The 11,730-nt window shown below is 36.5% G+C and overlaps 3 protein-coding genes across 3 annotated transcripts in view; 1 reads left to right on the top strand and 2 right to left on the bottom strand.

Annotated features, from left to right (window-relative positions):
• LOC107667793 (death-associated protein kinase 2-like) overlaps window positions 1–2,510 on the bottom strand; it is a 23,760-nt gene extending 21,250 nt beyond the window's left edge. The window contains exon 1 of the mRNA XM_016459512.1: window positions 2,499–2,510. The gene's annotated coding sequence lies outside the window, so the exon portion shown is untranslated. The remainder of the gene's footprint in view (window positions 1–2,498) is intronic.
• LOC107667791 (uncharacterized) lies at window positions 2,490–8,534 on the top strand. Its single transcript, XM_016459510.1, has 9 exons — window positions 2,490–2,565; window positions 3,495–3,697; window positions 4,472–4,647; window positions 4,797–4,886; window positions 5,874–6,051; window positions 6,180–6,452; window positions 7,508–7,841; window positions 8,036–8,184; window positions 8,284–8,534. Exons 1-9 carry the CDS (start codon window positions 2,538–2,540, stop codon window positions 8,443–8,445), a joined length of 1,593 nt encoding a protein of 530 aa, XP_016314996.1. The 5' UTR covers window positions 2,490–2,537; the 3' UTR covers window positions 8,446–8,534.
• A 654-nt stretch (window positions 8,535–9,188) lies between these two features.
• On the bottom strand, window positions 9,189–11,673 carry LOC107667782 (translocon-associated protein subunit beta-like). The gene is made up of 6 exons (XM_016459505.1): window positions 11,573–11,673; window positions 10,736–10,893; window positions 10,505–10,603; window positions 10,067–10,175; window positions 9,774–9,851; window positions 9,189–9,677 (listed from the first exon to the last, which is right to left on the bottom strand). Exons 2-6 carry the CDS (start codon window positions 10,891–10,893, stop codon window positions 9,567–9,569), a joined length of 555 nt encoding a protein of 184 aa, XP_016314991.1. The 5' UTR covers window positions 11,573–11,673; the 3' UTR covers window positions 9,189–9,566.
• Window positions 11,674–11,730: the final 57 nt, after the last annotated feature.

The raw sequence follows: 11,730 nt of genomic DNA, 5'->3' as shown, positions 1-11,730 counted from the left end.
GAACTCATTATAATCAGTGATGCTGTCTACACCATAGATATATATACATATCTATGGTCTACACTGGATGCGGCGCGACAAGACAAATCCCAGACAGAAAACTGCTGCTGCGTCCTATTCATGACGTATTGACACATATTTCAAATGATTTTCAACGGTCGCTTTGTCGTGTCCAGTGTACTAATCAGACGTTAGCTGTTGGGGTGCAGACACGGTGTTACTCACCTATCGAGAAGAAACAAAGCAACCTCGGCGTCCGATCGCAGGCCTTCCGCTCCTTGAGTTCTCTCCAGCGCTGAAATGCTGCTACAATATTTACATGGGTCCTAATTCTTGCCTTAAGCCTTCGTTTGTTCTGCAGACGTTTTCCTCTTTTGTTTTTTATCCACCATCTCTATCTTTCTGTCGCTCGGCTCGGCTAATGTCCATTCTGTACACTGAACGTGCTCTCCTCCACATCATGAGTAGACACACCCCTTACTGCTGATTGGCTACAAGTTTGTTTTGCTATTCGGGCAAAAAAAAAATAGCTTACCCCACCTTTAATAGTCAAGTCACCATTATTTTTCTGGCCAGAGGAAACCAGCAGTTTAATAATAAGATTCAACTATATTTTGATTGCCACTGGATTACTTAGCATTTTAATAACCAGCAGTTTAATAGTAAAATTCATCTATATATTGATTACCACTGGATTACTTAGAGGTAATTAAAAATATATTTGTACTAACATACACCAGTTAGTTTTAAGTACTAAATGTTAAAACTGCTTGCCGCAACACACCTCATGAAAACGGGGGTATAGGTAATTCTCTCTCTGCAGCGCCATAAACCTCTGGAATTCACGGTTAAGAGATTGAGGTTAAATTGATGAATTTCTGCAACACAAAAATAATTATTTATGCATTTAAGCAAGAGTAGCAAGTCGGAGAATTATTAAAGAATTAGTTAAGGTGATTGTAATATTGCAGGCAATAATTAAAGTGGACTCAGCTCAGATCTAATGGCTGGACAGCTGTTCTTAACCAACACATTTTTGAAGCATAAGTTTTGAATCAAATTAGGATGTAATAATGTACATGACAATCACATTAAATAAAACCGTTGCATGTAATTTGGTATGCATGACTTTTGCATGACTATTGTTAGTGGCTATTGTCGAGTGCAACGAAAGACAGGCCATTTTCATTCCTTTCTCATTCCGAATTTCATTCTCACTGTTAATGTACTTGCTCCATCTAGTGGATGTGTCCTGTAACTGTCAGCTAGGCAATATTTGGAAAGAGTATAAAACAAAATAATAAAATTAGAACAATGGACGCGAAAGTAAAAATGTTGTTAAATAAGAATTACTTTGAGAATTATTTTGAACCGAAGATAAAAAAAAAGAATAACTTTAAAATAAAAAAGTTAAAATAATATAGGCCTAAATGAAAACAGAAAAAAAAGACAAAGAAGAAATCTCATTATGTATCCCAAAACACTGTAAAGGAATGTGGCTTTTCCGTCAAATTTAAAGAACAGCTTGTGGGAATTGGGCAGAGTATTCTGCTTACCGTTTGTACACTTCTTTTGTCATCTCTTTCTTTTCTCCTCACCTTCATTGTGGTCGTTCTTTCTCATCATGTGTGGTGAGCAAGTCACGTGACGCAACTGCCTCTTCTCTCTCTCTCTCTCTCTCTCTCTCTCTCTCTCTCTCTCACACACACAAAACACACGCATGTTCTCACTCTCTATCTCTGTCTCAACCTAACAACACACTCACTGTGCTCAAACATAAACAAAGATAAAAAAGGACATGCACATATACAGGATACACAGATACAAATTTACATGTTCACAATTTGTGTTGAAGAGGGAAACTTTCTACTCACAGTTTTAAACAACATGAGTTTTGTTTTATAGACAGGCATTCAAAAATCTACAGAAACCCAATAAAACTGCAGTAACATGACATTATGATTAAAACGTCAATCGATTTATGAGGACCTCCACATATCAATTTTGCAAGCTATGTTGATACATATCTTTTCAAAGCTTTTGTTTTAAAGAATGTCATAAAGATGTACTCATATTGATTAAAAAACATAAATTGTGGCACACTGTAAAAAAATTACTTTTCAAAGTAATTATTGGAGTATGTTTTAAAAGAAAATAACATTTGAGTTTTTTCTGCTTCAAAATCTCACGTTGAATTCAATGTGTTACTTTCTGATTCTTTGTAATTGTTTGTGAAATTTACTGACAATTTCTGATGCAACTGGGTTTTTCCACTAATTTTTTTTTCTAGTGCAAGGCAACTTTTCACAAGCAATTTGTCAGGTTGTTTATTTGAGCTTTAGTACATCAGCTAAATATTTCACAAGAAGGTTGAAAATGAAATCTGCACACAATCACTAACAGTTCACTATCAGTTCTTTGCCTGTGACCTTTACCGCTCTCTTTCTCTCGCACTCACACATGCATTTAAACAGGATGAGGCAGAAACACTTAAGAACAGATAGGAAGAGGTAGCATTTTACATCCTGCACTTGAGAATGGACTTTGACTACCAAAAGATTAAAGGTCAGCTATCTCTCAACACCTTTTGAACTTATAAAATCATATGTGTTTTATTACAAAAAAATAACAAAACACAACCTGATGGTTTTAAGAAGTTGTTTTTACTTGTTTCTTCTGACGGTACACTGACGACTGGAAATACTTTCTTTTAAAATCTTAAAATGTCCGTATTTATTAGAATGTCAGATACAGCTGTTATTTTGACAAGGTTATACTTATTTAATTAATCATTTTGTGAAGGTAAATATATTTTTTAGGTTTAGTGTCAGGATGAAGCTATATGGTGCTCAAGCTATGCTTATTTTGTTTTAATGTGTTAAAATAGACTATAGGCAATCTAGCATTAATATAGAATTGAGAGTTAGTTTAAAAGAACAGAAATTGACTAGACTTTGTGTAGTATAAAATGACAATCCAAATCTACATGATATTCTACTATTATATTACTATACTATATAATGCTTAGGAACTGATTCTGACTGAATGGCTATACCATAATCTTTCAACAGCATTAATGTTACACAGAGCCTTTAATATTTGTAACATTATTGTTTTGTTGATTGTTTGGTATCTAATGTTCTGTGTTGCTGGCGTGCTTAGAACGTGACATTTCCGTTCAGGGTTATTTTGAGCCTGACTGTACTGGTGTGATTCTAACTGTATCTCAGCTTCTAAATTTTGCACACTGACATCTATATTTATATTTAGATACTAACATCTACAAGCTAATATTAAATATCTGAATGTATTTAAAGATAAATACATACATTCAAAAGGCAGTGAACAGTCAGATCGAAGGTTGAAAGAACTATTAAGAGAATCATTTTAACAAATTAAATTTGTTCACATCCATCTTTCATTTATTGTTGATGAGTTTTTCAATACTGTCTGCTTTAACGATCAAATTCAGAATTTATTTTATTTCTGTACAGATGCTGAATCTCAGCAGAGAGAAGAGCGATTGAGCGCCCTTCCTTCCCATTACCCAAGACCAAAGCCCCGTCCATCTGTAGCTCCAGAGAACCATCCCACAACCAAGAAACCTCCCGTAAAACCCCGGCGGAGCATAAAGTGTCGTCCCACAGCTCAACAAGAGACAGAGCAATTAAACCAGGGCCAGCAGAAGGAAAATGAGGTGAATCTGTCAAGTAATAAATGTGTAGACATGATGTAAAAATGTCTGCAAAGCTTAGTACCACAGATTTTCTATTGTATGTATATATATACAGTATATATATATATATATATATATATATAATTTTTTTTTATACTTCTAATATCCTCAAAGGCAAAATGTGCATGTGCTACAATTTCTTCAAAACAAAAACACTTCTATCAGCGGTTCGGCTGTTCTATCTCTAAAGAGCCTTTTGAAGCAAAGAAATAGCAGGTTGGTCAGTCGACCAACGACAAGGTCAAAACTGACAACACTTTTCATTTTTAGGCCAAATTTATTATGTACAATATTTTAAAGCATTCTCAAATAATCAGTGAGAGAGTAGCTGGTTAGATTTCATGAGATGTTTAATGTGACATGATCACGTCTTTAACCAAAGTGATCCGCCCTGTAAATATTATTTGCACATCTTGCGGGGGGCTTCTGAAGTCATTTTCAAAATCACGTCAAGCTGATTTCAATTTTTGTAGAGCATTTATTCACATTATCTACAAATTATTCTTTTTTTGGAATGCTTAAGTCTATTTCCATGTTTATGTTCATCATGAGATTTTTGTAGTTGAAAGTTTCACAGTACTAGTAAGAAAAACCATGAAAACATTTGACATTGTAATGCACTGCAAAGGCACATATCAAGTAGTATTTCGTCTTTTTAAATATTTTTTAAATGTTTTTTAAATTGTATTTAAATTACATCTAAATTACATCCTACTTGGATTCCCTCTGTTAAAGACGACAGTGAAGCGGATAGATCCTGCTCTGGTTTTGGGTCCCGTGAGGCCCCTGGAGGCTCTGACTCCATCTCTGCGCGCTCACACTCTGCTGTGGTTTGAAAGAACGCAGCTGCCACGACTGCACAGGCCAGGACAGCCTCTTCCCCGCTGGCTCCATGGTTTCACTACACGCAGGTTACAGCCACATCTAAATATTCTTCCAAAAACATAACAGAAAAACAGGTGCACAAGCAATGTTGCACAAACACAGATGTGAAACAGTGTCAAATACATATACTATTCGGCTTACATTTTCACACAACCCATCTTTCTCACTCTCTCAGGGAAGCGGAACAGCTGCTGCAGGATAAGCCACAAGGCTGTTTCCTGTTGAGGCTCAGCGAGTCAAAGATTGGCTTTGCGCTGTCTTACAGGTACCTTATTTTGAACACACACACTAAAAAACACTAGTGTCATTCTTAACAATATAGTACATAACTATAAAGAACGATTAGCATCCACACCAATTCAAGATAAGATTACATTTTTTAGATTTTTGAATTTTTCACTCATCAGCTAGAAAAAAAATCATTCTAAAAGTGATTCCAAAGATATTGTTCCACATTGCTGTTATTGCTGGACCTATTCTCATAGAATTAGAAAACTGTATAGAAACTGTATAGTTACAGTTATCATCCTTGGTGTAAATGGGCCTTAAAAATGTGATTGGGTTGGATTAAAAAATTGTTCAATATAAATTAATAAGCAAAATTAACCATAATGCAACAAACAGTAGTGGTGTTTTGTTCCTGATTGTGTCAGAGTTTGAACAAACTGGTTGTGTGAATGATTCAATGACTCACTAATAAAATAGTTTATTTCTTTTGTTCTTGTATGAGTCAATGTTTAAACAAATCAGTTGAGTAAATGTTTTAAACTCACTCATAAAGACAGACTCGCTCATCACCTACTGGCATACTAATGTAAGCTGTATGAAGAGTCACCATTGCACAATTGAAAAGTCAAAAATGTGACCAACTGACAGCCTGTAAATTGTTGTGTACAACAAAATATCAAATCAGGTGTCATTTGCACACAAATGATGTTTGTCCTTTTCTCAAAACTAACTTTACCCTTTAATAGGCCATTTTTTCAATTGCAATACTTTTCCCCAAAACTTCACCAACTATTTTTATTTAAAACCTAAACGTAAAAAATATTTTTCTTGAACAGTGTGCTTCTGTTTATTTTAAAATACTTGTATATCAGTAAAATACTAGTGTATCTTACTTACAGATGCAATCTAATGCAATGACATTAGGCTATGCTGTGTGTTCAACTACGTTGTGGTGTCATTGTACGTATTTGCAACATCTCTAATATCACTCACTCATTAAATAACAAATTCATTAAAACCCCAGAGGAGAAGACCGGTGTCGTCATTTCATAATTGAAGAGGAGGAGTATGGATCATCTGGTAGTGTATATCTAATTGCTGGAGAACACAGCCGTCATAGAAGCCTGGACGACCTAATCAGCTACTACACCCATAATCCTGTGGGGCCTTTTAATGAGATGTTGACTGTACCCTGTATGCAGGTACATGGACAGTTTTCCCTAGCGAATCTTCATGATTTTAATACAGAAGGGGAGATATTAAAGATGATTTTACATATGGTTGTCCTGTCATCTCACTTCATATCCTGTTATGTTTTCTTACTATCTAGCCTGATGGGGGTTTTGCGGAAATTAATAGGTGGAGGGTGAAAGATGAGGAAGAAGAGAGAAATGGAAAAGCAATAGATCGAGAGGAGCAGACAAAACTGCCCATGGCCATCGGTCCAGCTGTTCTGAATTCATTACCCACAAACCCCTCCAGTAAGACCGCTTCTGCTACAGAAGAGCCTGTGCAGTATGCAGCCGTGAGAAAGCCACTAAAAAAGACCCACTCGCTGCCAGAATGCAAGTGTGGAACTGAAACAGCGCCTCCTGGGCTAGAAGTGAGTAGATTACAGGCATTGAAAGCAAAAAGCAGAATCTCTTTTTTTTCCTCTCACATTCCTTATATTACGCTTTGAGGGATAATAAAACAGATAAGAAATCCTATAGACCCTATATAGACTTATTTCAAAGTCATATCTGTGGACAAGAAAATCATCAAGGTGGGTTCTTGGTTGAGCATCTTCTTTTGGATAGTAAGCACCCTCACACCCTAGCAACCACGAAGAACATCGTAGAGACCGAATAGCAACGAGCTAAAAATCGCTTCTTACCTTACCAACAGTAAGCAAACTCTAAGAATATTCCAGCACCAATTTTACACCGTCAATAGAATTTTTCTTCATATAAACCAGATCTGTTTACGTGTGATGCAGTAACAAGACCGTGTACGGTGGCATAATGCCAAGAAAAACATCCTTTGTCGCCTATCCCTAACCCTAACCCTAACTACACGAACAAACAAACATGCTACGCGACAAGTGTAGTATACTCTGATTTAGGAACCAATGATTCGTTTCAATTTAGTGAATCAAAAACCATGCTGCTAATCCGAATCCCGAAGCAACTGATTCTTTGAATTAATACTTCTAAAGGCGAGTTAACTAACTCCAGAAACAACTCACATTTGCTAGATAACAAAACTTAGGTACACCGCTTCTGTTGCCTTGTGCCATACTGTTGTATTTGTGTGATGTGCATTACACAAAGCTTACCCTTACTAAAATTAACCATGATTTTACTACAAATAGCCTATACCCCCAAAAAACATGGTAACCACAAATTAACCATGGTTTTGCTACACTAACCAGTTTATTCATGTTATTTGTAGTAATTAACTGTGGTTATACAAATGCTAATATGGCAAAAAAACAAAAGAAAGAAAGAAAGAAAAGAAAACATGGTTACTACACGTTTACCATAATAAAACCATGGTTTATTGTCCTAAGGGTAAAGAGAGGAAGAGTTTAGTTATGACTTTTTTTATTTAAGTGTTTAATGTCAAAGTTATAATATTATACACTAACAGGACACCTTACCCTTTTCCTCCCTCTAGAATGGCAGTTCTGAGGTTGCTGAAAGACCCTCAAATCTTAATCTAACAGGGGATCAAATTTCTCCTGTGGATGTCCAGTATGCTCGAGTTAACAAACCCCCCAGAGCAGTAACAGAAAATACCCCCAACTTCAGTGCCCAACCTGACCTCCAGGGAGCAACAGCAGCCTTTACCCCTCCATCCATCCCAAACTTTGACACAACAGCAGCAGACCCAAAATACTGGAAACTGGAGCCCATGCACACTTATGAAGAAACCCCCCACACACACAGTCGTCTAGAAGAGATTGACTGCTATGCCGTGGGGTGGAGGAGGCAGGCGGCAGGGGATGAAGGTGAGAAATGAGGAAAACAAGCATCAAAACTGGCTCAGGACTTACTAGTTTTGAACATTTCCTGTCTTGGAGTTCAAATATAAAAATGATTTGAAATGGTTTCAAAAGAAACCATGCACTAAGTAGTCACTAAAATAATATATATATAAAACATATAAATGCTTATTTGGTGCATGTTTTGACCTTTTCTTCAGTGAACCTTCCAAAGAATCATCTGTATTCAGAGGTGAACATCAGGGGTGCCCAAGACGGCTTTGCTGTACCAAGACCCGGGCCTAGTCTTCCTCTAAGACCACCCCCAAGATCTGCTCATGGTCCTTTGCGACCAGAGCTCAGCGGGCAGGTAAATATCCATGATGAGAATATTTTATGAAGATATTCTGTGTAGTATATAGTGCTCAATCTCTTATAAAAATGCGGAATTTTATGATTTTTTCCTCAGAGTTTTGGTGTGTCCCCACTGATGACTCAACCACAACACTCTGGTTTTCATCATTCAGAGGAAGCAAATCTGAATGCTTCCTCCAGCTCCATTTATGAGCAGATTCCAGAAAGACCAACCAGCACTAGAGCATGTCTGCCCGCACCAAATCACAAACGCTGACCTCAGGATTATATAGACCTTTGACTTCACCAAAAGAGTGTTTCATTTGTAAACACTATGTATAACGAGATTAAAACCAGCAGTGATATTAGGATGACATACTGTATATGTGTACCAAAACATTACATTGCTTATAAGCTGTATATACATTTATAAGTCTTGTTAATAGTGATCTCACCATCACTATTGTAGGCATGTTTATCTGTTTTTCATTTATTTAAATTGTATCTGAATATAGTTTTTTCATAGAATCAGTCACTCATTCAGTTATAATTGCACAGTAAATAATTTCAGAATCATTTTTAATCAAATATATTATGATTACCAACTACAGATTTTGTTTCAGTGAATTGCAGCCCTCCCTATTCATTTTTAATTACCTAAAGATAATAGCTTCAAGTGAGGTTTGATAGACCATAATATAACTAGCTTGAATTATTTAGCTGATGATATTACCATAAAAGAGTATGCACTAATCACTGCATGAGAAGAACATCACAGAACAAGGCAGACACACAGATGAAAGCATATTTCGGTGAGTGACCAGACACACAACGAGCATCTCTGTAAAACCCTTTTATTTCCACAAACAAGCCCCACATTGGTCATGAAGGACTGTGCAGTTCTGTTTAGCATTTGAGAATCATTACAAAAAAAACACACAAAAAATAAGATGGTGTACCTGAAGTCACCATGGAATGGCCACTTTAAATATCAAAGTGACCAGACACACAACGAGCATCTCTGTAAAACCCTTTTATTTCCACAAACAAGCCCCACATTGGTCATGAAGGACTGCGCAGTTCTGTTTAGCATTTGAGAATCATTAAAAAAAAAACACACAAAAAATAAGATGGTGTACCTGAAGCCACCATGGAATGGCCACTTTAAATATCAAAAGCAGTTGGTGAACCTCCTATTTGATGCTTATCCCTCAAACAAATTTTCTGATGAAGATCAACATAACTTAAAAACAGATTAAATCATTGACCATTTACCCCAATATGGGTAATTAATTTATTCAAAAACAACATTCTCAACTCTACCATAATTCACTTAACACCCCCACCCACCCATTCACACAATGATCCCTAATCTGTTTTTGTCTTGTATTAGATAACTCAGTTCTTTTTGCTCTTCGGTGAGTCGTACTTCCTCTTGCTGGAGTACCAAAGGAGCAGAGGAATGCCAATGGAGGGAAGGGTCATGACACCAAAAGCTGCCCAGTCCAGCTTTTAGAAAAACAGAGATTAGATTTCAATATAACAGCACAGGCAATCATACATTTAAAGACCATTATACACAATTTTCTATATTAAAACACTTACGTAATGTGGAGAAAAGCGTCTGTCAAACTCTCTCTGGGCGAGGATGCCTCCCTGACCTGGAGCACTTGTGTAACCAACCTGATCAATGTGAGAAAAGTCTTAGCTAACAGCCAGTAACTACATTTACATGGACTGTAATAATAAAACATTTTGCCAAATGTTGATTTTTGGCATTAAGATAGTAAAAAATTTTCCCTCAATATAATCGCTAATTTAGGCACAGTAAAAACAACAATAACAACATTTCCTTATGCTGACTGTGTATATGAAAGGTAGCATTGGACTCCACTCACCACAACCTGTCCACCCTCCTGGGCCAGGTAACTAACAGAAGCAGAGGTGAAGTTGAAGTATCCAGCTTTTAGAGGCCGCAGAACCACTGTGTGAGAAACGTTACTGGCACTGTGGAGAGGATGAGTTAAGGAACATAATCTACTAAAAAACAAAAATAAATAAAGCATCCCATCCTGAGTGTCTGATACAGTACTGATGATGTTAGGTGCTATCAGTAACAGACAGAAGAGATTGATTGAAGGCTTAATTGGATTACTAAAAGTGTGTAAAGTACTCATAATGCACTTAAAAGTTAAAACAAAAAAAATAGCATACATACATTTATTATTAGAACATCAAGTCAACATGAAAACTCAATGGAAAAAAAAAAAATCCCTCTCTCTCTCTCCATCAACAAAAAGGTACAGTACACAGGACAGCGATTGCTTAGAGGATACGGAGCAATACGATCCCATTTCACATTGAGCATTCCTGAGACAATGCCGAAATCTTCAGGGGGGAATGAGTCATCGGACAGCTCAACCTCCAGGGCAGCACTAGAAAAAAAGAAAATACATTCTAAAATGTATTCTAATAAGATTCTACATAAAATAGATTCTAATACCACTAATACTGATAGTGGTAACCCAGTGATGTGCTGAACTTCTGAAACAGAGAGAGAACAATACCTGGTGCCCACATTGTAGATGTTGTACAGCAGGGTAAGATCTCGTCCTTCTACAGCATATCGGTTCAGCAGGGACTTGGAGGCTAACAGACGAGCTCCTTCTTCTCCTGCCACCAGACCCACCACAGCAACCAGAGCTAATATACAGAGCAGCCTCATCTGTGGAGGGAAATGGCATATTTAATGATTAAACGAATATCTAATTTTGTTGCATAAAATGACACAACAGAAATGATAATACTATTGTTAGAAAACGATTTCAACAAGTCACTTGATTTAAAAAACCCTCTAGATTCACTCATACAGTGACGTAAGATAGTATATAGAATGCATTCTATTAGGAGTAAAAACATGGAGCATTAAAAACGTGTCCGACAGTGCAGCAATGAATGAATGAATTTTTCAAATAATGCTTATGTTTGCAACTTACAGTTCTATAATAAACAAACCCATAAATAAATCTAAAACACCTTTTAAATTCAGATTTACTTGTTTTAAAACTACGACACTTCATTCATTAATTATGCTTACGTGTACAGCAAGCCCACAACAAACTAATTAATTTCATCATAATTATCGTACCGAGCACAAATAATTGTTTTTAATGCACTATATTAAAAACATTTATTGATAGACTAAGCTCAATTAATCTACTATATATCAAAAATGTGACAAACATGGATTACGTGTACTACACAATCGCCCTGAATTATATTATTATACAGACAACGTCGACTGCTTGCGTATAACGTACAGCATAAAGACAAAACATATTGTAATGTGTCATTCACAGCATATTTAGTTGTTAAAAAAAGAAAATATTTAGCAGCCACTTTACCTTCGTCCGCTGGTTTGAACCCCAAAATTACGAAGACAGTTGAACGCACGCTCAGATGATTTTACTCTTCCGCAAGCATGACGTGTCCACAGTGTGTACGGAAACACTCTAAAACCCACAGCGCCGCCTACTGCTTCGGCTTGAAGAAGTCTAATGAA

Source organism: Sinocyclocheilus anshuiensis, unplaced genomic scaffold (assembly GCF_001515605.1).
Source record: "Sinocyclocheilus anshuiensis isolate Anshui unplaced genomic scaffold, SAMN03320099.WGS_v1.1 scaffold2177, whole genome shotgun sequence".
Classification (NCBI taxonomy): domain Eukaryota; kingdom Metazoa; phylum Chordata; class Actinopteri; order Cypriniformes; family Cyprinidae; genus Sinocyclocheilus; species Sinocyclocheilus anshuiensis.
Note: the sequence above shows the minus strand (reverse complement) of the source record. Positions and strands in the feature narration are given on the sequence as shown.

Coding starts and splice junctions, on each gene's coding strand:
- LOC107667791 (XM_016459510.1), top strand. CDS start 2,538: ATGGACTTTGACTACCAAAAGATTAAAG. Junction 2,566..3,494: donor TGACTACCAAAAGATTAAAG/GTCAGCTATCTC, acceptor ATTTCTGTACAG/ATGCTGAATCTCAGCAGAGA. Junction 6,052..6,179: donor TGACTGTACCCTGTATGCAG/GTACATGGACAG, acceptor CTTACTATCTAG/CCTGATGGGGGTTTTGCGGA.
- LOC107667782 (XM_016459505.1), bottom strand. CDS start 10,893: ATGAGGCTGCTCTGTATATTAGCTCTGGTTGCTGTGGTGGGTCTGGTG. Junction 9,852..10,066: donor AGGAGGGTGGACAGGTTGTG/GTGAGTGGAGTC, acceptor CACATTGATCAG/GTTGGTTACACAAGTGCTCC. Junction 9,678..9,773: donor GACGCTTTTCTCCACATTAC/GTAAGTGTTTTA, acceptor TTTTTCTAAAAG/CTGGACTGGGCAGCTTTTGG.